We start from the raw sequence: 26,551 nt of genomic DNA on the forward strand, positions 1-26,551 counted from the left end.
AAGTATGAAAAAATTCAGAATAATTTTTCTCGACACAGAGCCAAATGGAATCTGAATCACAGCGTCAAAGGCTTCTATGTGATATCACACATGCTATATGTGCCAAACACATGTTTTTGATCATATATGATGTGACATCATATATGCCAATTGCTCCTTCGTACACAACAGCTAAAACAATGATCGACCTTGCAATGAAAGAAACCGAAACCACCGGGCCTCCACAGTCACCAGCAAACAATACACGTCATCGCCAGCATTTACTATTCCAAAAACGGGTCTGGAAAAACAAGCAGGAAGCAAGCAGACAGATCTCCAATATATTTGAAAACAAAAATGAACAGAAAAAAAGAAGACAATTACAACCACCAGATTTTAGTATCATAAAGCTTTTTGAATCATTTGGACCTAGGAAATTGTTGTCATCAAAAACATGTGTAGCATTAAAGTATAAAAACTTGGAACTTTTTGGATCAGAACCGTCCTGAATTCAATCGGAACAATCGGAAACTAATTTATGCGAAATGAGTCTAGGACACCAGGCAGACGGATCTTGAAAACATTAAAAAAAACGCAGAATACAACAACCCTTTTTAGGATCATGCATTTTTTTGGATCATTTGACAAGTGGCCTCTACTAAAATACTCGCCCATTGAGTTTACAAAAATCCCTAGAAAATTGTTTTCATCAAAAAATTTTGAGCGAATAAATATAGTAACTTGACTAAGCTGATAAAATTGAATCCAAAACTATTCTAATCGAAAATAAAAAATAGCCATCAAATATTTAGAAAAAAGCCAATAAACGCAAGAAATGGAAAAAAATACTTACATTTTTCTTTTAAAAAAATCAATTTTCGAACTTCAAAGAACAAAATATGGCCTTTGAGCTTCTTGATGTTCAAAAACAATTTATCAAGGACAATTTTTTTGACAAAACTATCCCAATTTGTTAAAACTGGATCAATAGGTAGTTTTCTTTCCATCCGCTGTGAAATCTGAGAATTAGAAAGCGAGTTGGAAATTGACAAAAAACAGGACGACTGTCAATCATTGTAAGATATGATTGAATCAGAAAAACACATGCTTCGAAAATTAAGGTTTCAAAAAATAAGCAGATAAAAGAAAGTCAGATAATTTAAATATTCGTGGAAATTCTATTTCAATCACATTGAAAAGGCAAGGTTCTACCAAGACTCGAACCCCAGACGTTATGATTAAATTTCTTACAGATTTGTATGAAGTTTTTTACGGGAAAAACGCCCATTTCTCAATAAAAAGACACTTGCTCTGACAAGTTTATAAAAATACAGGAGCAAAACGATTTTTTTGTTGCTCGTAATTGTACCTCAAGAAAATTTTGGAATGAAATAGGAGAATGTACCTTTTGCTCTCTATTTGCGCTTTTGGTTTCTAAGTTATTGTTCCGACCCTTTCCTTGAAGAGGTAAAAAAAAGAATATGCATTGACTACTGCTTTTTACCTAATTTGTCTACTTTGCAGAAAGCTCTGCGACAAGTATGGTATCACCTTCAAGCCCTTTTTTGTCGTGATTAAGATTCAAAAATATCGAAAAATTTAACTACGTTCTATATTCTCACTGGTCGTAGTTTTTTGATTTTCAGACAGGAAACTTCAAACTTATATTCCTATGCAATTGTTATGCATTTTCTACAACCACTTACTTGAGATTTATAAACTAATCCTTTTGCACTAAACTTTGCACTAAAATGAACAAATTTAATCGCGAAAAATCTGAGCTATCAGGACTGCTAGTTCAAAAAGGAGTATATACTCAGCACTTTTCAAAAAACAAACTTTCACCGAACAGAAACATGAAATTCACATTATTATCAGCACTTAATTTCATAAAAGCAAACAATTTATAAAGAGTGGAAGCTACGGTTAGCTTAAACAAGTGAAAACAGGAAACAGCCAGAGTGACTATTTTTGACAACTTTTAATATTTTATTTTCAGAGGCGAAGCGGAGCTTCGCATCATTTGCGTCACAAAAATGTATGACTATGATTACCAGCAAATGAAGACAAATCAGAAATGTGAAAAAAGTCTTCAAAAATTGTTTTGGAAATTGCAACTGCAAAAAAAATTCCGAAAAAAAAATTATCTGCATTAATTGAAAATAAGCTTTCAAAATGCTGAAAAGAAACCAAACTTTTCTGCGGGACCTACGCCGACATGAATTAGCAGGCACGAAAGTCAAAATATTCGAAAAAAATTCAGTATCGAGAAAAAACTGGTTCCGACTGAAATCGTGGATATTTGTCGTCTCAAGCATGGGTGTTACCACTGCACTTAAAGCAGAATACTCCTTGAATTTATATTGAATACCATTTCTAAACATTTTAAATGAGCAGCATGAAAAAAATCAAAAAATAGGCAAAACTTCTTGGAAATCAATTACTTGCCCAAAACCGGAAAACACAGTTATGTTTTATGTTAGAGTAAAAATGCTCAAAGTTTAGAAAAATTTGATGCTGCGGCAATTAAGCCAACAAAAAATCAGACAAAAAAAATTCCCCTAAAAATTTCCAAAAAAACAGGTCCTGGCCGGATTCGAACGATTGACGTTTGTCTTTAGAGTCACGTGCGTTTGCTCTCGGCCACATGCGCGAATTAATGTCTGACTTTTCATTTCATAGTTATTCTGTTAAACTAGTTGTTAACCGGAAAAAAGTCTATATTCCGGTCTGCTAACGCTTGCTAAAATACAGCACGTTCAAGCTGTTCAATTTCAAAAAACTTTTACGGTTCATACTTTTTCAAAAAGCTAACCCAATTAGAAAACTGGGTGAAAAAGTATATTCAACCACGTTTTTTTTTTTTGCGACAGAACTTCGCACACTAAAAAATGATAACTTGCACATCAAACGAAAGCAGAAATACTTCATTCATTGAGACTTAAGCTGAAAAGTAGGTCAGGGACGCCTAGGAACAAATGTTTCTGAATCGAACACTGCAATCCTAAGTCTGAGCTATATAAGCTGACCTATATCCTCACCTATATAAGTCATCCTGATCTATCTAAATCATCCTGACCAATATAAGTCTGAGCTACAGTCATCGACTCTTAATTAAGCCAAAAGCAAAAGAATTGACCCAAACTTGGACAAAATTTCTCAGGCCTTTGTGGTCGTATCAAACAGCAGAGGAATCTGGGATACTTTTTCTATTAGGACTATTAAAAACTTAAAACGAAGCTCACATAGACATTAAGCAGTCAACCAAAAAAATCGTTTCAGCAAACAGCAATTACAGAGAGGCGAAGCTGCGCTTCTCAAACACTAGCGATAAGACGACAAAAAAAGCAGCTTTATAAAGCGAAATAAGAAATAAGGAAAAAAAGTTGAGCCTAAACAAAATTTAAGTTTTTTTTCGTAAAAAAAAAACGAAAAAAAGTCATGGCGATATAAGAATCTGCACTACGTTAATCGACTCTTAATAAAGCAGCTACAGTTCCTCTTAAATTGCCAATGCTATGCAGCAAAAACGCTACCAAATGAATAAAGGCAGAAGAAGATGGGAAAATATTCAAACAGAGGCGAAGGTATGCTTCGCAAAAAACAACAAAAGAGCAGCTCCGAGAAAAGAAATAAAAAAAAGTAAATTAGTCCTTAAAAAGAAAATTTTTGCTGGGGGAAGCGATCCTACGACCACGAGGATTAGAGTCCCCTGTCTTCGCATCTGCGCCACAGCCCAAGAAAACTTACTAACACTAGCCACAAAAAAGCACCAAATACAAATAGGCACAATTTGGCAAATAACAACAGAAGACATCCACATGCATGTAGCTTTGCATGTAAAAAAATTAAGAGCATAAAACCAAATTATGCATAAAATAAGCAATGAAAAAAATTGCGAGATAGATTAAGTTGGAAAACTTCTGAAATCGAGATTTTTTTTATTGTTATGTTGTTTGAATTAAGTAGCTTTCTTCGGTTCACATGATGAATCAAGAATGCATCAACTGTTTAAACTTATAACTATTCGAATGTCAAAGCACATGTTATCAATAAGCTGTAGGTGCAACTAAATATCAAAGGTGCAACAAAATATCAAAACATCTTATTGCCAATTCGATGGAGCAAACATTTTTGCTTTAAGTCGCAACAATAATTGCGACTTAGGTTGGGGAAAAAAAGAAACTTCGTACTATAACACATTGCTTCGCAGGTGTAACCAGCACGCAAATTCTGTTCTTTTTGCACTAAACTGGTAAACTTTGTTGTTATACATCTTAATCGAGTTGAGTTGACAACTTTGAACTTACTACGCCACCACCAATACAAGATCCCAATACTATACTGACTGGCGTTGAATTTCAAAAGCAAAACTCTTGACGCTTAAATAAGATTAACTACCCCTTTTAGTAAATTCTTTTTCAAAATCATGTAATGTTCAATGATCATCAATTTCAAAATTAGGTTATGATTCAATTTGAAATGTGTTATGTCAACAGCTTCGGTTTTGTTTCAGACTCTTTGTTAAAACATTACTTGTTCCTCAGATGTTTGGAGGGAAGAGAACTCCATTCGAGTACAGAATGAGTTGTCTACCAAATTGGAGCCTTCATCCGAGTGCCTTCTCAAAGTCAACTTTAAAAGCCAGCCAGATAATGGCCAAATGTTTTCTCCTACGTATCGGATTCGAACCTGCGACCTCGAGGTTTGGTGTGTCGCACCCTGTCTGCTCGGTCATGAACGCTTAAGAACAGACAAACACTTGTCTTGAATAAAGCAACTAATATGCTAATAAATTGACAATGCGAAACAGACACGAAATACAAATAGATACAATTTGGCATGTAATAATTTGGAATATAACAAACTGAAGGCATCCAGACTAACTTTCAATGGTTTTTTTTCGGTTCATTTGAACAACGAGAAATGCATCAACTGTGTTAACTTATTAATAATCGAATGTCAAAGCACATGCTATCAACAGCTGTAAAAGTGCCCCAAAAGTGGCAACAATATTTGCTACTTAGATTAGAAAAAAGAACATTCGTACTATTACTCTACGCGGGTGTAATGAATAACGGCAAAATGAGTGTCAAAAAGCAAGAAAATATATAAAACCAGCTTTGGAACACACAGCAACGAAGACTCGGGGATTCTATTCACACTTTGTTTGCATTCCTAAACCACTGCAAATTCACTTCATTCGTTATTACCTCCAACAAACTTATTTTACTGACAGGAAATTACGACTCATTTCTCAGTAACACACGCAAAACAACAATACCCTGCGTCTGAGGTCAAATCTCTGGAAGCCTTTGCTATACTTATCTTCTAGTAAAGACTTTTAATACCGAAACTTTCTTTGATTTATTTGAATGAAACACCGTTTGTACATATTTACAATTTATTAGTAAGTTATGATACCATGTACATTTACAATGACTTTTTTTACATTCTTTAGCTAAAGACGATTTGAAATTCGAAATAGAATGATTTATGCGATTTATTTACAGAAGAGTCTGAAATTCACCGTTGCTCTTAACCCATTCACTATTCGGTAGCTTCGACTTTTTCCTGTTCATTCGAATCTGTATTATCTTTCTCATCTCCCGAGCTGTTCAGTTTGGTTTTGTTTTTCTTCTTTGCCTCGGTAGTTGCTACTCGGAAGTTGTTAGCATGCTCCATTAGAGAGATTGAGACTGTGAGCCAGTTGAAGAGAGTCTGAGCTGGAAAGGGTCCCATTACTGACAGACGGTCCTTCGAAATATCTAAAACGAAGCAATGCTCAAAGCTCGTGCATATCAATTTACATCTCTGATATACCAAAAACTCCCGTTTTTTATGCGCTAGATCAGCTTTCCATTTAGCTGACACGTAACGTAATATTAACGGCGCAAAGTTAAGATTCAAAATCAATTTTTCAGATCTTCTCTTCTGAGGTACCCAATTTTTTTACCCTAACACCTTCTTTGGCTCAAAAACAACGTCTAACTGACAACTTCGATCTTACTTTTATTGCTAATCAGCTTTACTAACCATTGAGCATTTTCCTCATAACTGTCACATCTAGAGTCGTCGGAGCAGTGGGGTCAAATGCGGCCACTTTTTTCAGCATTTCCGAAGACAGAACCTAAAGAACACTTCCGTTTTCGAGACATATTTAATATTCAAGTCGGAAGCACAGATGATCACACTGCAACAAAACGAAGATATAACAAAAAAACCACGTTTTGAACACTGAATTTACCGAATCATCCATCTGAAACAACATGTCTTTTTATAATGAATAAACTATCTGAAAGCAAGAGATCCTCACCCAATCTTCGATTTCAAATAAAAACACCGGAATCAACCACTGACCATCGACCACATCATTAAATACCTTCCTTGTCATCAATGATAAATGAAAACTGACCAATTTCTTAGAGTTCCAGTTGTTAAACTGTTCCTTATTCTTCGCTAGGAACAACTCAATGAGGATGTCCACGATCTGCACAGCTGTCTCGGGTGGCTGGTTGTAGCTCTTCATCTCAGCGAACGTCTCTCCTCCGATCTCCTTGACCAGACTCCTCATCTCCAGCAGCATCATCCTCTCGAACAGGATCTCAACACTCAGGGCACCCATGTCCTTCTCAATCTCTGTCAAACACATTATCGTTACGAAAATCAATCGCAATGTTTGATTCAACTCAGCAAAATTAGTATTCAACACATTTATCTGAGAGGGAAAGGAGTTCTTCACGAAGAACCTTTAGCAAACAGAATCAAAAAATGTATCATGCAGAGCCAGAATTCTCAGGGCAATTCAAGCCATGTACAGCACAGCAGTTGCGCAATTGAAACGCAATGGATTTTTTTGAGAATTCTAAAAGTGTAAAAAAAATTCAGAGTCGAAACCAGTCGAAAATAAACTGACCCAATGCGGCGTGAGTGGTGGTCTTGCCCTGTGCCTCCTCTGTCATGTAGTGGAACGCATCCTGCTGGATACTCAACAGTCTAGTCAGCTCAATCTAAAGAACGACCAATTGCTCCTTATATTGCCAATCTGGCTCTTAAAAATCAGTGCTAATTGGTATAAATTGCTGTTTTCAGTTCCAGTGTACAGTTCCAGTTTGGTTGATTGTACACTTTTTGACAGCAATCGCTCTTTTTCTGTTAAAAATCGGTTTCCAATTAATGGAAACACAATGCTTTTCCAGCCTTGGCCATAAAATGTTTTTTTTTAACTTAATCAATGGTATCATGATTTACTGAAGTACCTTCTCCATCTTGTTAAGAGTGTCTGTTTGGCCAAGATTGATATCCATAACAGCCTTGGAAAATCCATCTGGATCTCTGATGGGACAAGCCATGTGGAACTGGCTCAACATTTCCCCAATCACCGTCTCCGAGTTACTCACGGCTTTGTACAGGTACTCCCTTTGAACAAAAAAAAATTGTCACTTTAGGTTCGAAAACCGACCAACAACTAACATAAAGTTACAAAGAGAACAAAAAAAACTGGATTCTTATTTACTTATTTAATTAATTGTCAATTCTGTGTCGTACAAAATTTCAAGCACTCTTCTAGAGCATTCCATTTAAAAAAAGATTATCGGTTCAAAAACGCTTTTAGATTCCATTCCCCTTAAGATTCTTAAATCCTAATGAATCCAAAATATTACCACTTGCTAAACGCACCTCAAAATTAAATGAGCGAGAAAAGACGATAGTTGAGCAGCAGCAGAAAATGCTCAGAACACAATGATTTCAGAAAAGAACATTCAACAGAGAGGCGAAGCGGAGCTTCGCACCATTTGCGATACCACACACACATAGCATTGCAAGCTAGCAGACAGAAAATGAAACAAAGCCCACTAAGTCGAAAAACAATTAGAACATTTTGAAAAAACCAAATAAAAACTTTTCAGAAAATTGTCTGAAATGATGTTCAATTTAAAAACACAATAAATGGCGTTTAATAAGTATTCAGACACAAAAATTGATCGTCAACTAAGCCGGCAAAAGTTGGTTAGACTCCCGTTGAGCAAAATTGTTTTCAAATGAAAATTTTTTAAGTTCCAAAAATCTAAATGCTTACGCTCCCCTCCGAAAACACAAAAGCTTAAAATTCTATTTTTATTTTTAAACAACATTTAACTAGGTAACTTACTCGATAAAACATAAGCAAAAACAATTGAAGCCAAACAAACCAGCGAAAAAAACACGAAACAAAATTCAAACTTATTAAGTTTACAAATTACACTAACAAATCAAAATTCTTTCAGCTACAATAAAAATTACTTGCAGCTCAGCAAAAATCCGTAACAAGGCAACTAAACCGACCAAACATAAGCAAACACACTCAAGTCGACAATTTTTGAAACAAAATATTTCCCTTTTAAAAAGTTCGGGCCTTTTTCGAACACAGGACCTTTACCACCACAGGCGTAATATTTTTTCTCAAAAACCATGTGTGCCCGAAAAGCTAAAAAGGTTTGATTTTTATGTAAGCCAAGCTATCATAAGTTTTTCTGTAAATATTTTGTAAAACAAGAAAAATCCGAGATGCGGCACTTAAGCCGACAAAACATAATCAGACTAACGATAGACCGAAAATTTGTTTGAAACGGAATATTTTGTCTTCAGAAACTTAAGACATTACTTCTTAAAAGAACTCTCAGTAATAACAGAATTGCGGTGTGCAAGTGAATAAAGTCTAGTGGCTCAAATGATTTTGTTAAACAAGTTGTTAACCCGAAAAATATTCTATATTCCAGTTTGATAACGCTTACTTATCGCAAGCGTAAATATAAATACATAATTTTTTTTTCAAATATATCAATTTATTATCCAAAATCTCTTGTTATTTTTTTTAGAAAGAAAAACAGATTGATTAAGGCAAAAAAATGCAAAATGAGTAGTAATTAATAGCTAAAATAGCGGTAAAATTGAAGCATAATTAAATTCGGTCAGTCTCTTATCAAATTCCTGTGATTTAGTCTGAAAAGCGAAAAAAATTTTATTTCATAAATTGAATCGCGGTGAAAAAAGGCTCTCTCATGAGATTCAATTTTGACCCTTCGAGGATTATCCGTGGTAGTCAAATCGGCTAAAAAACAGCCCCTACGACATAGTTTCTTCTCAATTCAGGAAGAGGTTGCAACAAAAACTAACTTGAACATGTTGTCCCTCAGAGCAAGGGCCTTTGTCTTCTTGAAGTAAGTAACTTTGCCGTCATAATCAGATCCACACATCATCCTGAGAGTGAATGGTGACTCAACTTGAAGTGGGTTACTCTCAACAAGGTAGAATGTCACCTCCTTCACTGTCGGGCAGTTGTCTTTGATCCACTTGATACAGCTCTCCACTATTTTAAGACTTCTGCGCTTCATGTCAATCAGAGAAAATGCTTCGTGGAACTTCTGAGCCACACCCTACAGTAATAATGCTGTGGCCTAAGTGTCCATTTTTACATTCTTTGGTTTATATTAATTCGGCAATCAATTGATGGCAAAATTTCTAGGGGAGGTCTGTCACGATTTTCAGAATACTTATAGAGCAGAACGATATTGGAAGTAGATGATACCACATAACCATTCGTGAAAGAAAAAAGAAACACTAAATTTCCAGTGAATACTTTATTAAGGCTTACCTGCACGAATGCGAGTTCGTGTTGGAGGAATATCCTGTTCTCCTTGTTCTGAGTCCTCAGAGTGTCCACTGCCAGGGTGCCATAGGCACTCCTCCTGCTGTCCAGAATGGGGCACACGATCAGGCTACCGTCCTTAAGGAAAACAGTTGAATCTGCCTGGAAACTTCTGAAGATTGGAACTAATATTTTATATTCAATATCAAAAAGCGAAAAAGGCAACAGCAAAAACAATTCAAAACAACTCCTGGCCGATAAAAATCAGTACCGATTCAAGCATCGCTGCGTGCATTGAGAAAAATTTATAAGTTTGGAAGTCTTGATTTCTAAATAAGCCCTGAACTAGAATCTAGAACCATTTTTGTCAACAAAGAAATATCTTGACTTACCCTGTCACTCCGTCTTGGGTTCCAGTAGTGCACAGACCCGTGTGACCTCACTTTAGGCACATGAATCATCTCCTTCTGGGCCATCGCGGGAAACGATATATTTTCCTCCGTCTCCGTTATGCGTTCTCCCAACATAAAAGGCGCATCATCCGATGTTGCGGCCACACATCTGAGGAGTTTAGACGGGATGTCTGGGGAGTCATCGTCTGCAGCTGGGTTGGATTCCAACATGCAGACGTTGGAGCAGATTTTTTTGTTTCTACCGTGAGCCTCTGCGTCCTGGAGTGAGCAAAAACGAATATTTGCAATGGTTAAAATCTCTGATCTGATCTGATCATTTTTGAATCGCGGGAATATATATAAAAGGCTATAATGTTTTTGAAAAAGTAGGGCGTATAATCGAAACTGAAATTCAAAACAATTAGGTCAAAACATTTGAAAGTCTTAGACCAAAATATACAAGCACATAGAAGAGCAGCCGATTTTTCCATTGGTACCACTTTTTCAAAATCGGTAAAACAGCTTTTGAGAGAAACGGAAATTTCTGCGAAAATTGTTTAACTTTTCCAAGCGTCGCAAAAAACAACAAAAAGCAACAAATGCTATACATCTTCACACAGAGGCGAAGTTGCACTTCGCAAACACAAGCAAAAATAAGACCGATAACGCTACTGGGAAAAACAGAATGAGTAAAACTTTGTCTACAAAATTTCTTAAATGACGCACGCCACAATTATGAGTCTACAAAATTGCTAAGTGACGTCAGCCAATTATGACCAATTAGCAGTAACCGCAGTGGAGTTCTATGGAGAATATCGATTATATTGTCATTTTATAGTCAGTATCTATAAAATTACGAAAGTAATCGATTATAATCCATCAAAAATGGATTATAATCATAGTATTTTTATATCAAAATAATCCATTATTATCGATTATAATCCATTAAAATGGAAAACAATCATAACAATTTTCTAATTCAGTATTTGCGACTTAGGATCGAAAAAAAAAGAAAGTAAGAAAGTTCATACTATAACACAAGCTATGCTTGTGTAATAATAATATCTGTTTTTTCTTCAAACAGGAACTAACACAAGCCAAAAATTTATATTTGCGACTTAGGTTAGAAAAAAGTTTCTTTGTAGTAATACATTATTCTCGGTTGCGTAAAAAGAGTATGTATAGCAAGCAAAACTTCTTATTTGAAAAGAAATAAACATCACAACAGGTAACAGACGGACCTTGTAGAGTGCATTGAACACGGCCCTGTAGACTGTTTCCATGTCTCCGGTTGAGTGAGCTACAGCTGTTATCTCCTCCAGCCATTTTCTCCTCGCCTAAATTGGTTAGCACATTATTAGTTAGAAGCTATAATTGACCAAATTCAGCTTGACTAATATGAGCTTCAAAGGGCAACAGAAATGCTGGACTACTCCTACCAATGAAGTTTAAGACTCAAATTTGAGGCAAAAATCTTGCAAAAAAAAAGACTTCTGTCAGTATTGTACAGGCTAGCTGCCAGTAGAATAATTCGTTTAATATGCAAAAAATACATTATTACAGATTGTGAATTACCATTCCTCTGATCTTTTCTTCGTGTGACTTATCCACCGAGTCTGTGAGGAACTGGACATATGACTGCAGCTGCTCCTCTCCCCCTGCCAGATGCTGGATGATGTCGGACACCAGGTCCACAAACATTGGCTGTGTCAGCTGGTTGTCCGGCACAGCTCCGAAGTCATCCAGGCCTGTAGGAGATTAGCGAAATAATTCAGTCAGTTATCTTTCATTAAAAAATCTTGCTGAAAAAAAACTATTTATACAATTTTTTACCACAAATTTGCGTTTTCACGTGAACTCCTCAAATTTTGGGGTCGGTTGGTCCAAAAATGTTCGTCGTAAAATAGTAACTCACCTAACTCATCCTTATAGGCACAGGTGTACGGTTTTCACTTTTATTCGATTAAATTTAAATCCAATTCAGAAAGGAAACCCTGTCAAAGGAAGCACTATATTTTGTAAGAAGTATTATGAAGTCAGTTCAAGAATGTTCACCCACCCAGTTCGAGCGCCTCCTGCTCGGCACCTCCCTTGTACTTCTCAGCCACAGAGATGAAGTGGGGCAACTCCACGTAGCCCTTTCCATCTATGTCCCAGGTGGAGAAGAGGGCCTCCAGTATGTACTTGCCAAACCTCTCCTTCGCGTCCGAGTTCAACTGAAAACAAACGTCATGCGCATTTTTCATGGGCTCAACATAACGCAAAATCGGATCAACGCACTTTATTAATCAAAAGTTTGTTCTCCCTTAACCTGAAAATAACCAAGGCAATCTTCTTTTGTCACTCACAATCGAACCGCTTAAACATATCGTTTATATCCATACAAAAAAAAACAAAGAAAAATAATTTGAGGAAGGTCTGAGATGGGTATCTTCAAAAAATAGCCCATAAAAGTATCCAGGTAATTCTTGCCAATTAAAATTTAAATGGCGTCATCAAGTCTCTAGTTCAGCCTATCTCTAGGGGTTTGTTCCGAGTTGCACCAGCACCAACCTTGTTTATTCTGTACAGCTTGTCCTCCTCCCCCTCCAAGTAGTATGTGCTGATGTAAGATATGAAAGAGTAGAGTAGCTTGTCCTCACACCCCTCCCCCAGGAAGTTCTCAATCAGGAGCGAGAACTGGTCACTGCTCAACATGTTCTCATTGAACGCCTCAGTCTGCTCCCGCGGCAAAACTTCACGCAACTTATCTGCACAAATTAAAGACTTGTCCAAAAATCAACAGCTAGGTGATTTAATTTTTAACTGTTCTCAGCTTCTTTATCTTTCATTAATATAGCTTTTACAATTTGAAACAGTCCATATTCATGTCTTCACAGGTAAGATGGATCGTTGCAGCTTTGATCATGCAAGCAATGAGTTTGATCATGCAAACTTTTGATTCTGCAAATTTTGATGATGCAAACTTTTGATTCTGCAATCAAAAACATCTTCTTCAATCAACAAATTTTCGAAAACATGACTTCTTTTGAGGAGATTGAACATGCATCTAACACTACCAATTGAACTTACGTATGTAGACAATTAAATGGTTATCGTTCCGCGCTGCTCCTTCAAAAGTTTAAAACAGTTATCATTATGTAAGCGTATACATTTTTTGGATTTGAATGTGCTTAATAGTTATGCCACCACAAAAACTATTGTAGTCCTCTTTATTCGATTAATTCTCGAATAATAATGAAAAACCCGAACTTTATAAGCATAAATCCAAATTTTGTTCCGACCATTGAAAATGGGGAGGAACTTTGTTTTCAGGAGTGTTTTAGTTTTTGCCCTTTTTTTATTTTCCACGCAAATCAGGTACCACAAATAATCATCGGACTGGGTTGAGTCATATATCATATTAAAGCTCTTTCAGCCGTGATCCGAACGACATTAAGAAATTTCCACAAAGCGTCGAGACAAAGCGTTTTGAAGATTTAGATTTTATGCTTCTTTTGGAGCGAGCAAAGCGATCGAGTAACGTTCGTTATGAATAAAAAATCACCTGTTTATGCTAAAAACCGAGCCTTTAACTGAAAAATATATAGTTTTGGAAGCCTTACTTGGCGCTTCTCTGGCAAAACAAATCTTTTTTGTTCATTTATTTTTCGAAGACAATTGTAGTCGTTTAAGCTTAATCACTAAATTTGTATAGCACTATCATTACACGACGTACAAAAAAAAACAAATCAAAAAAATTTGAGAATAAGGTCGGAATATTCTGTGCTATTTGCACAGCAACCGGCAATCCTTGTTTAATTACTGAATTTAAAACGTAATTTTTATGAACTAGTGTTTAAATGACCGATATTCGCTGATGGTGATGATAAATCTTCTCTTTTCCAGTTCAGCCATGAATTTTTCTGAAATTCAATATATGAAAGTCTATATAAAATGAATTTCATGAAATAAATTGCATTAAAACGTGCCAGCAGGAACAAACTTTTACATCATTTCTGGTATTCAAAACGCCGCATGAACAATTTTTGAACAGCTTTATTTTGTAATTTCGAGAAGGTTGGGAAACTGGAAAAGAGACGGCAAATCAAACACAGACGCGACGCTTCGCAAACACGACCGAGAACACAAACAGCAGCTCTATTAAGTGCGAAAAGAAAAAGAAGAAATAAGCCTCGAATTAGTAAAAATTCCGCTACGTCTCGGATTCGATCTGCGTCCTACTGCTACCTGGAGTTTATGAGAACAGATGCTATGAAATTTTCAATGCTGCAGATTGTGACTATAGCAAAATGCCACCAATAAGTGAACACTTTCAATAAAAACTTTTGTTTGCGAGTTAGGTTAGAAAAAAAGGTTTGTACTTATAACCACTCATAACCACGATAAAGAGTTGTGCGCTCTTACCAGTCTTCTCCCTTTCCAGCTCAGCCTTTCTGATCTCCTCCACTATATTCCTCTGCTCCTTCACAGACGCAGTCTCATCCAAATCATCATCATCCTCCCCATCTCCTCCCTCTTGTTGACCCCCTCCTCCTTCTTCCTCTGTTGCATCCTTTTTCTCCTGTCCAGTTTCCTCTGTAAAATAACAAATTGTGTTCAAAAAAAAACTTTGATAACTTTAGGGCGAGGGCAACATAAGTGCACGACAATGAGTAAAAATATTAATCTAAAGTGAAATAATTGTTTGCATATAAAGGTTTCTAAAATTAAAAGCAACAAACTTGGAGGCTATCCGTCCAAGTTAAAAACCTTGCATTAACTGGCAAACTGGCACTTGGTGTCTTGCTGTTTTTTTTTTCAAATAAAACGCGGAAATTTCTTAAATACATTCTTTTCAAATGCGTTTTTGAAACAACAGCGAATCAGCCGAATATTGGAACAGCACAGACGCTTTAGTAGGAATCCTAGGTATATCATAGTTTCCGAATATCACAGTGCTCAAATAAATCATGAATATTGCCAACAGATTGTTGGAAAAGAGTCAATGAACCCAAAGAAGCAAAAAAAATGACTTCAACTTTCGAATTTCAAACAAAAAATAGATGTCCACCAAGGGCATTCATATGTGCATTTATAAGTAGAATGCACTTCTTTTGTTATTAGATCATTTCATTTTTCCTGAAAAACTACGAAAAAAACATCGCACTTCTACGTCGTTCATCTACTCTTAAACACAAGCGTTTTACCGGAGTTTTCAGTAGTGTCTGCAGCTTTTTCGTTCGGCGCAATTGCATCTTCCTCGCCAGTTTGGGTGTTCACTGAAACAATCACAATACATTTAGCTCAAAGCACCACTGGAACTGAGTGAAACCAGAACAACCTAACTATTTTAGACACCTGCTAATTGAACTCAGAAAAGGAGAAGTAGCAAAATTTAAGAAATCTGCAACTCGCAAGAAAAGGTAACTTATCTATAGTCTGAACTTATCTCTTTAATTACAAAAAAAAAACAGATAAACGGCGGGTTCAATGGAGCACTTATACTGAATATCTAACTTATACTGGTTATCTAACTTAGCGAATTGTGTATTTCCCTGAAATGTTCAAACTGCTCATTTTTCGAGATGTGCTCTATAGCGAATTTTCGTTGTCACTGAGCTAACCCGAATCTTCCACAGCAGACTGTTTCTCCTCTGCCGTAGTCTCCCCACTCTCATCGCCCTCATTCTGCCCCTCCTCCCCTGTTGAGGCAGTGGCGTCACCACCTGCCCCCACGTCCTCCTCCTCCTCCCCTTCGCCCTCTTTCACCTCTTCCTCTTCTAATTTGGACACTTCTATTTCATCCACCGGATCTTCAGCGTCTTCCTCCGACTCTTTAATCTCCACGACAGGCCCTGCATAAGCCAAAGAAAACATTTTTATGGATCGAAAAAGACTTTCGTTGTTTTCTCAACGTGAAAAATAGCCAACTGAATACTGGAAAAGTGTCAATTAATTCAAAGAAAGCAAAAATTACCGATCGACTTTTTTGGAATATTTTTCAGCTTTGAAATTTCAGAAAAAAATACATTAAGTTAAAGCTCATTGATTTTAAATAATCTTTTCTGGTTGATAGACTTTTCATAAAAACTGACTCAATTAGAAAAAACTGGATCATCGTGTAGTTTCTTTTATTCTGGTGGAAAATCTAAAAATTTTGCACCATTTTCACTTTCGTAACTGGAGAGCGTGAATTGCTTTCCTAATAACTTTCCTCATTTGCTATCCTACGGTGCTGAACAATATGTGTATTTATTTTTGCTGTCCAATTTTCAAGCATTTTTCATATTACAATTTTTGGTGCTCTGAGACAAAAATTGCAATCTGCCTCTGACTGAAATTAATGTGGTCATAATCTATCAGTATTCATTTAAAACTAATTCAAAAAATTGACTGTTTTTTTTTAGTCCTAGCCCTGATACGAGAAGCCTTGCTTTGCTAGTTTTTAATTACGCAATTTACATTTCCTTGGATCTCTCAACTTGTTTCTCTTCTCTTTATCGCATTTCTTCCAGAACATCTGCAGCAACTGGATCACTATGTTTCTATTGATGTAGCCGATCTGTCAAAGAATGGTACATATCAGAAATCTATTATAAATAATCTTTTATGAAGTTAACTGATAATTAAGCTCAAACAAGGTGCGAATATTTGGAGCAAAGCTAATTTCAAATTACTTAGTTGTAATTTTTTAGTACTTCAAACCCCTAAAAACTCACCTGATAAGCTCCGGTGAGGTTAAAAATTAAGTCCCAATCAGCTGTGAAGTGATTCTGATTTTGAAAAACTGGTAAAAAGGAGACCACTGAATTGATTAAATGCATGCCCCATTGGACAAGATACTCTCATGAACACCATTGCCTCAAAAGCTCTCTTGTTTTAGGATTTATATTTAACGCTCATAGTAAAAACAATTGAGCATTTAGAATATTAACACCGAGGAGAAGCTGCGCTTCGCAAACACAAGCCAAGAAAATGCAAAGAGCTCTAAACAGGCAAAACAAATTGAAATAAGAAAAGGATTAAAATACCCCGTGAGAAAAAAATAGCGAGATTAGAAATATCAAGTTCTCGCATCTGCTCCACGACCGCTTGTAAATTTACTAATACTTGCAACAAATAAAGAAGCTACAGTTTCTATCAAATTGCCAATGCCAAGCAGCTAAAACTCTACCAAAAAACAAATAAAATTATTTCAATAATCAGGGTTTAAATCTCCGACCTGTTGATTACAGCCTCACGTCCTCGCAATTTGCCACGGCTGTTTGAAAAAAGCTATTAACGCAGTTAAAACTGGATCCACCAGATTTAATATATTCAATCATATATTGTACTAAGACTTTAGGCAAAACCCTAGTGATTTCTCTTCTTGAGTAGTCATTTAGTCGTTTATTTAAAGGAGAAAACTACTACTCGCTTGCTTCTTTCTTTCAATTGAAGTCTTATCTCAGATCTGGCCGGGTAGTTTTCAAAAACTGAAAAAGATTCCAAAAAAAACGATCTAAGACTCAAAAATTTGACTTTTCTTAAATCCATAAAATTTTCTCTACTAGAGCATGGGAAAAGCCTCTTATGCAAGAAAAAAATCCACACACCCTTTTTTTTGGATAGAACCCTCGGTACAGATTAAGCTAGTTGTTTTCGATCGTAGTGATGAAATTTCTTTAAAAAAACGGTAAAAACTTCAAAAAATGGATTTTTCCGAAGTCCATATCAACTTTTCTACAAATAAATTGAAAACAAAACAGATTGCACAGGTAAAATCTACGCACCATGTTAGTTTGAATGACTATCAACTTTAGATTCAGCATGTTAGGGCAAAAAAAGGGGAAAAATTCAAACTGTGGACATTTTCTAAGGCCATATTTTTTCAAAACGCAGGACATAGCAGTTTGCACAGAACAAAATGGCAAAACTGATTATTTTTTGTTCGGTTAAACCCTTTATCTCCGATTTGGCAAGGAAGATTTCGACAAATATTTACAAAATGTCAACAATTTGCACAAATCTTGATTAAAGCCATACATTTTTTCTACCAAATTTAGGAAAAAGCCGCTGGAGAAGGAGAGATCCCCATGATTTGTTCTTTTGACTGAAAACTTTATCTGAGATTTGTGCATTTAACATTCGAGAAAATGAAAAAATTCAACACAAATAGGTCAAAAAAACCCCTACTGAAAGTTACGAATGCTGTAGAACGTCGGGTAAAATGAAAAGATACTAGCAAAATATGAAGGCACATAGATGAGCAGCCGGTTTTCCCATTGGTACCATTTTTTGAAAATGGTACAGTAGTTTTTGGGAAAATTATGAAACTTCTGCGAAATTGCAAAAATTTTCCTAAGCGTCGCAAAAAACAACAAATTCCATACATTTTTGTTTGTTTCAAAACAAGACCTAACACTAGGCAAAAATAAAGCAGCAACATATGCTTTTAAACTGCTTATGCTTAAAGATGATTAAATTGAAAGATATCAAAGAGCCACCAAATGAGCACTTTTATTTGCGACTTAGGTTAGAAAAAACTTCTTCGTAATAATACACTACGCTTTGCTTTTGTCACAGGCAAAAACTTGGTTAGAAAAAAACTTCTTCGTAATAATACACTACGCTTTGCTTTTGTCACAGGCAAAAACTTCAAGTAGGTTAGTGGCAAAATGTAAAAGCGTTAATCAAGAATAAAACGTTCGTTCATACTTCTCCCATTTTCTGCAATAACAAAAGTTAATTTCCTACAGAGGTGCACATGTGAAAATGAAAATTTGTGCGAATTAAACAGGGACAGTTCTTGAAGTGATTACTTATAAACTAATGTGTGACTATTAGAATTCGTGCTCAGACGAAATACATGTTCACAAATTTTAGTTTAATGTTTCGTTCATATAGTTAGACAATGATAAGGCTGTTGTAAATTAACTCAATTTAAAATTTGTGGTTATAATAGCAGTTACTTTTAGTGAAAACATAGCCAACTAAAAGTTGGAAAAAAGTAATGAGCACAAGGAAACTGAAAAAAAAACCGTCTTTGTTTTTCAGAAATTTTTATTTTTTGAATTTCGAAGAAAAAATTAGATGGCCTTAAAGCTCTTTGAATCTGTAGAACAATTTATGGTGGACACTTGTTTGTTAAAATAACCCCAATTTGAGAAAACTGGATCAATAGGTAAAACTTTTATTTCGCTGGGAAATCTGATAATTAATTTCCATTTTCGAAATTAGAAGTCGATCACGTTTTTCGTGACCTTTACACTTTTGCTGTTCCATAGTGGGTTTGCCTTCCTTTAAACAATAAAAATGCACTGAACTTAAAAAATCACAAGTCAAACCGCGAAAAAAAAAATTGAGCGTGAAGACTTTCCTGAAAAAAAAAACAGCAAGACCTATATAAGTCTTCACTACGTTCATTACTCTTGATAACTTACAACTTCTTGATGTGTTGATGTGCATGCGTTGTTTTGAGTACATCAGTTCTCAGATAACTTTGAAAAATTCTGTCTATTTTTTATCTTACTTTGGTGTCGAGGTAGTTGAACAAGTCAGTGTATATCTTCTGCCGTCTGGTGACTCTGTTCGCTTCGTGGTATGCATCTGCACACATGGTCAGATGAGACATGAACAGATCGAACATGTCAGGCGAGAAGTTCTGCACATACTTCATCCCATACTAAACAATATCGAATAGTTGCAAACTGTTGGCAATATTCCGAATGTATTACGGCGTGAAAATTTCACAACTGATTTAATTAAAACTACAAAACTTCAAGTTAATACTGCCTGATGAATTTATGATTTCTTTTTTTTCTGCACTAAGCTGCGTTCAAAACTAATCTGGAGCGAAATTATCCTTCGAATTAATTTTATTGCTAACAAGAACATCTTTAAACCAGTCTGTAACTAACCGCTCGGAACTGCCATTTGTCGAGGGTTCGTCCACTGATATCTGTTTGCTCAATTTCGGCGTCAAACTTTGCGTCTAAATAAACGATTTGGTTTATTTTTGGCCAATTTTAAAAGCTAATTTCAGACCAATTTTAAGCGAATGCTCAACTTACTATCTTGCATCTCGACAGGCAATTTTCGAACCAGTTCCTCGAAAGAGCGCATGACATTTTGAACCTAAAAATTGAACTAAGTGAGAAAAAATTGAACTTTCTAATCGTATTAATTTATTTCAGCTTAAGGGAAGAGGCGAAGCGAAGCTTCGCACCACTTGCGATACAGCACAATTATACCATGGCAAACTAGCCGTCATAAAATGAAACAAAAACCCCTCAATCGCACAACTAGTTTGTAATAAATTCGATTTTTTTAACATAATAAACATTCGGAGGAAATTGAATCATGATTGTTCCACCTCCACTTCTCCTTGGAGGAACAATTAATCAACTTAATCATTGGTAGTTTTAGATGCGTAGTTTTCGAGAAAACGAAAAAAAAATCAAAAATAAAAACCTCTCAGCTTCGAATTTTTGACAACTCATAAAAAACCGCATATATTGGAAATAAGATCAACATCCTTTGATTATACTCTAACAGCACCCAATTACAGTGTTGTTAACTTCAAATTTTGTAACTTCAAGTTAATATTAAAGTTTTTCTATATTCAAATTTTGGAAAACTATAAAACTTTGTGAAGTTTTTTATATCTAAGTTCTTTGAAAAATTTTAAAATTACCTAAAAAAGTCACATCTCGGAAAATAAAAGCAAATGAGCAGTCGCATTTGGAGGCAAGATTTGCGGCTCTTCAGAGTCATCTCACTGAAGCCAACTACAGCGTTGGAAAGTTCAAATTTAGAAAAATAATTTCTAATTAAAATTTTCTGAAAATTTTTTGTAATCACAAAAAACGTCATATCTCAAAAAATACAACGATTTTAGCACGCACAGGAGGCAAAAAAAAAATGGCAACCCCTGCAAGTCCCCTTACAGAGCCTCACTATGGAGATGAGAACTCAAATTTTGTGAATTTTTTTTATATCTGAGTTCTTTGAAAATTTTAAAAACAAAATGGCCAAACAAACGTCACATCTCGGAAACTAAGAGCATTTAAGCAGTCGGATGCAAAGTTTACAAATAAGAACTGCTGAGAGTACCCTTACAGAACCCAACTACAAGGTTGAGAATTTCAAATTTTGAATTACTTTTTAATTCTAATTTCTGAAAATTTTCTGAAAAGTCACTAAAAACCATCGTATCTCGTAAACTAAAAAGGGCTGGGCGTTCATAATTGACAGCGCTGACAGCATCCACTATTGGGTTGCTGATTTTAAACTCGGTGAAATAAAACACTGAATTGAAAATCAAAAAAAAATTTAACCATTGTAATATACGATATAGCATAAACCTGCAAAAATAATACGCTAAAAGAGCTTTTAAATTGCGAGATTGTGAACCCGCATTTAAATATATAATGGATTAGTTAAAATCAACAATATTTACGAGAAATTTTTTGATATCTAGTTTTTTCTGGGAAATTTCAATTTAAATATATGAGAAAATAATCTTGTTCAAAACGATTATAGAGTGATTTATGCTAACTGTTTCAACCAGAAATTTTCATACTAGAATAACTTAAGCAACAAAAACTTGTACAGACCATTTCATACGAAATCAACTACCTAAACCAGAGGCGAAGCGGAGCTTCGCACCACTTGCGATATCACGCAAGCACAGCATTGCAAGCTAGCGAATAAAAAACAGGAGTGAAATAACAAAATCAAAAAATAGTCAAGAAATACAACAAACAGTATTAAATAAGTTTTTAATTTTCTAACGAGCGTCCACTAAGCCACAAGGCGTTCATTAGACCGAGAACAACCGTTTAGTCCGCTAGTTGAGACGAAAACAAAAACCATAAAAAACTGTTGACATGAAAAATGTTTGAGCAATTAAGCTTTAAAACTTTGAAGTTTACAGACGAACTACTAGTTCCTAAAATGAATTTACTAATCACTTGCGTTACACGTTCGAAATTAGACTAAAACTCAAATAGAAATTTCAACTAGTTTTTCTTGACAGAGGAACAATTTTTCGAAAACTTTGTTTTAAGTCGTTCGAATAACGACTGGAAAGGCTTTAATTTTGATCTTGTCGATTATGCCTAATTTTGAGACTAATGATGTCGATTATGCCTAATTCAATAAAAATCTACGCGTTTGTATCAAGCAAAAATATGACCGATAACGCTGTCTGGAAAAACTGAATGAGTAACACTTTGAGTCTACGTAATTTCTTAAGCGACGCTCTCCAATTATGAGTCTGCATAATTGCTAAGTGATGCAAGCCAATTATGACGCATCAGCAGTACCAGTCAATTTGAAAAAAAAAGAAATTTACTAACTAACATTTCTCAATTTATAGAGCGGACGCATTTTAATTAGTTTACGAAAAAGTTCGTTACATCCGACCCTGCCCAGGTTCGAACCCTCTTATTTTGTTACGGGTCTCCTTCCCTGCCTCTACGCTACAGATCCATGATACCTTGAAGCTTAAGTGCTATTTGTAATATATGCAGTAATATCTTTAGCATTGGCTGTACTTAATAGCTGGTTATTGATCAAAATGAAGACTTTCAAAATGAACACTAATATTTGCGACTTAGGTTGGAAAAGAGAGTTCACACTATCACACAAGCTTTGCTTGTGTAACTACCTTTGAGGGGGAGTGCGTGCCAAAAAAACGCAATTTGTTGGTCAAAATTTTCCAAAAAGTGCCTAAAAACGCCTTTTTGGCCTTTTTTTTTCTTTAGCCATGGAAGTTTTAAAATCCTAACCAAAAGCTATCCTTCTTTTCTTTTAGCTTTTATTTGCTATTGACGGATAACTTAATGTAATTGCATGTATCCGATGTAACGAGTGAAAAAACTTTATTATTCTTCAAAACGACTAGCTGTTGGTGCTGACGAAATAAATGAGAGAGGGAGAGAGAGGAGGGAGGGAGGGAGAGAGAGAGATAATGTTTAATTGAAACTTCTCAAATGAGATAAATGATTTTAAAAGTGAAACTATAAATGATCACTGTCTATGTTTATGGAGGATTTTCACCAATCGCGTTCCAGTTTGTAGATCATTGAGATACGAGCAAAAAAGAGGACGCAAAACGATGTGATTTTGTTAAACAACTTGTTTACATTGAAAAAAGTCTATGTTTCGATTTGATAACTCTTGCTAACCGCAAACCTAAAGACCACTTACGTAAGCTAGTTGTACCAGCTCGGTCGGATCGCGTTCATCTTTGTGAGGCATGTTGGCTTTTGAGTAGACCCAGCTGAAGAAAATGTATTCCAGTTGGGACTCTTTGCGCGCTTTTTCAGCCAACCGTTCTCGCTCACGTTCCTCGCGCTCTTCACGCTTCTTTCTTGCCTCCATTTTAATCGCTGCAAGCCTGATTAAAACATTATAATGGTCATACATCATAAAAATAGAAACAATTTCCACCAACCAAGAATGACTTCGTGCAAAAACGGTGATCTAAGCTATAATTTGAAATAACACTAACTTAAAGAAAACACATAAGTCAAAACTAATGCTAGTTATTACCTCAAATCGCTAAAATTACAAAACATTTGTCTGCTGTATCTTATTAAACAAAATAAGTAATTTTCTTCTTTAAAAAATGCGATTGAGATCCCTCTTAGAAGTTACCTGTTTTCTTCGGATGAGAAAACTTTTTGGCGCAGTTGGTGACTGATCGCTCTGAGACCACGCGCATACGGCGAATTTTCCGACTGATTGTTGAACCGCGGATTGTTGCGCATCAAATACCTCGCAAGAAAATTCAAGGGGTTAAAATTTGGGTCATACGAGGGATAGTCTTCTTTTCTTACACTGTCTCCCCGCAAACTTCCAATGATCGCCTCGACCTTTAACAAAATATTGTTTAATTTGTGTAAACAAATAAAACATACTTCTCCCACTCATATCTTACCTTATTCAGCTCCATTCTTTTCTCCACGTCCATTTCCAGCGTAGCTGCTTTTTTCTCTGCAATATATGGCAAGCCTCTTCTGTCCGCTTCCATGAGTAGTTTTTCCAACCCCAGCACAAGTTGTGGCAGTACTTTATCTGTGATGTATGATCGCAACTCGACTGTGTCAATTGTAGTTATGAACCAATCAGTTGTCAATATATCCAGAGGTACCTAAGCAAAAATTTCAGCTCCAATCAAATCACGGACCAAACATTAGACGTTGGATTCATTTTATTTCAAGACATAAAATGTTAGAATACTTACTTTCCTCATTGCTTTTTTAGCTTCACTTTGAAGATCCGCGATATGGACTTTTTTCTCTTCTCGAGAATCGGCTAGCTCGGAAACAACCGACTGCTCTTGAAATCTTCTTAATTTTTTCACCGTATTCGATTCATTTGAGGTGTAATAAACAGGCATTGTCCGGGATCTCGGTCTCTCGGGTAAACTCGAATCGCCATTACTACCCGAATCAGGTCGCCCATGACTGGACTCAAGTTTGTCTGCAGCTGTCATTGTCAAACTTAAAGACAATTCAGCAAATATAACATTGTTTTTTTTACATTATATAAAAAAAAACTTTATTTGCCAAACGAAACTGATTTCACATACGCAATTATATGTCAATTTTCAGAGAAATTTAGTAAGCATATAATAATTAAGGTATACGTCACCAAAAGAGAATTTTAAGCAGATACAATAACATGAGTATCGCCAAAAGATGATATTTCACTTAAAAATCGGACAAGGAATCAAACTATCATAATAAATGCAGGCTTTTACAGCCCTGGTTGCTTCACAGTTATTGCTGTTTCTTTTTTTTAAATTCTTTTTGAAGAAAAATCTTTCAAGTTATTTCGACAGTATAACAATTACAATTCCATATTATTTACAGAACAGCAACTAAGACGGTAAAATTTGGATAGCTCATGTGTTTTGTTGCGGAGATTTTTTCAAATTGATGATGGCGGTGTATTGTATTGTCTATGGGGTTACGCAGACGGGTCGCCTTCAATCGATAATTCCATTCGTCCTGACGTCATGTCCCCCTCTCTACAGCTTTGCCGGCGCGTTCGACCGCATCAACAGGCAGCTGAGCCGAGTGTATATGGCGTTCTTTATCTCCGGCGTTCTGGTGGCTGTTTGCATGGCCACGCGAGATGCCAGGCGGTCTAGAAATGGAATGCCTTCACTTACCCATTCACCGTAACAAGTGCCTACCATAGGAATGCACTCCCAGCCAAGTTCCCGGCACTTCACGTCGTTATTCCTGGGCTTTCTTGATGCCGCGGACGCTGCCGCTGATTTCCTAATTTTGATCGCTCCGTCAATGATAGTACCGTTGAGCGGATTCACAACTGTGATGTCGAGGGCTGCGTCCTTTCCCAGATTCCAAGTTGGCACTTTTTAAAAAAAAATCAAAAGTATCATAGTTACCGAGGTTAGTCAGGAATCCTTCCTCGCAAATTCCAGTCAAAAACCTAGAAAATTTCTAGATATGGAAGAATAAAGTACGGGTATATCAGATACTTAACTAGGCTGCGCGTTCGTCTCTTTGACTCTGCAAATAAAAACATTCTTCGGATGTAGTTTTATCATTAATAGTGCCGAGTACAGAGACAGCGTTTGCAACCTGTATTGCGAGGGAGATTCTCTTCTGAAAAAAAACTACCTGCGCTGGGTTCCTAGGTACACGTGCTCAAAATCTTAAAGAGCTTATTTGGAAAAATCTCAGTCCTAGGCCCGCCTCACCGTGAATTTCAAAAGCTAGTGGTTGGAAAATATATCCATCATTAATTGAATCTCTATATTTGTCAGATTTTTGATCTTCCGCCTCGGCCGTTCCGGTGTTACAGTCCGAGCCTGCGCTTATTCTACTATGGGCTAGGGAGTCAACTACCGTTACATCCCACAGGAGCTGCCTACCAACAGACCATGGGACGAGCGTCAAACAGTCTGGTCGCTTCTGATCAAAACTGTGGATGTGTCGTGGCTCTTAAACAGAAGAAATATGAATGGAGGCAACATTTTGCTTAATGAAATCATTCAAAATGGAATGCCTAGAAAATTTCGCTGCACTTTTCAGACAAGATAGGCCAGGCCAGTCATCTTAGGTTACATCTTTTCCGCAGGCGCATCTATTTCTTTTTACTAATTTTTGATCCTAGGTGGAGTTCAGTCGCGATGCTAAGCTGCTGATTTGACAAACATATACTTGGAATTTTACACACTAGGACATTTAACCACTGCGATCCGAACCTATCCTGGTGAGCCTTGAACTTTTTGGTGTTTTAATTGTAATATCAAAAATCTTGTTAATTTTTCGATCAGCAAAACGGCTGGATCAACTAGATGATTGGTGACGTGTAACAGTCGTCTAACAAAGTCACATAAAAAGTTGAGATAAAAAAATGAACAGACGCCAGTCTGAGCTTCGCACCACTTGCAATACGAAACAGGAAAGCCGCTTGAAACAAGATAAATGCAAAAAAGTTATGTCTATTATTTTGAACCGAGCTAGTTTTGACACAAACAAAACAAGATACTAGAATGGTAGATTCGCATCAAAAGAAAATTTACCAAGCGGTAATAAAGCTAAAA

General features: G+C 36.1%; 1 protein-coding gene across 2 annotated transcripts; it reads right to left on the reverse strand.

Annotated features, from left to right (window-relative positions):
- Positions 1-5,314: 5,314 nt before the first annotated feature.
- Positions 5,315-24,469, reverse strand: LOC134850876 (EF-hand calcium-binding domain-containing protein 5-like). Of its 2 annotated transcripts, XM_063866633.1 has the most exons (24): positions 24,215-24,469; positions 23,909-24,121; positions 23,626-23,843; positions 23,176-23,365; positions 20,034-20,097; positions 19,881-19,954; positions 19,493-19,645; positions 16,444-16,543; positions 15,606-15,836; positions 15,189-15,260; positions 14,407-14,577; positions 13,072-13,110; positions 12,553-12,749; positions 12,059-12,215; positions 11,575-11,747; positions 11,241-11,336; positions 10,000-10,278; positions 9,614-9,745; positions 9,136-9,395; positions 7,239-7,398; positions 6,896-6,989; positions 6,395-6,618; positions 6,016-6,109; positions 5,315-5,747 (listed from the first exon to the last, which is right to left on the reverse strand). In XM_063866633.1, the coding sequence occupies exons 1-24, from the start codon at positions 24,464-24,466 to the stop codon at positions 5,530-5,532; spliced, it is 3,861 nt and encodes a 1,286-aa protein (XP_063722703.1). In that variant the 5' UTR covers positions 24,467-24,469; the 3' UTR covers positions 5,315-5,529. The 2 variants fall into 2 exon arrangements, with proteins under 2 accessions (XP_063722703.1, XP_063722704.1); XM_063866634.1 differs by lacking the exon at positions 13,072-13,110 and having other exon boundaries at positions 5,318-5,747.
- Positions 24,470-26,551: the final 2,082 nt, after the last annotated feature.

The sequence above is a fragment of the Symsagittifera roscoffensis genome, chromosome 7 (genome assembly GCF_963678635.1).
Source record: "Symsagittifera roscoffensis chromosome 7, txSymRosc1.1, whole genome shotgun sequence".
Classification (NCBI taxonomy): domain Eukaryota; kingdom Metazoa; phylum Xenacoelomorpha; order Acoela; family Convolutidae; genus Symsagittifera; species Symsagittifera roscoffensis.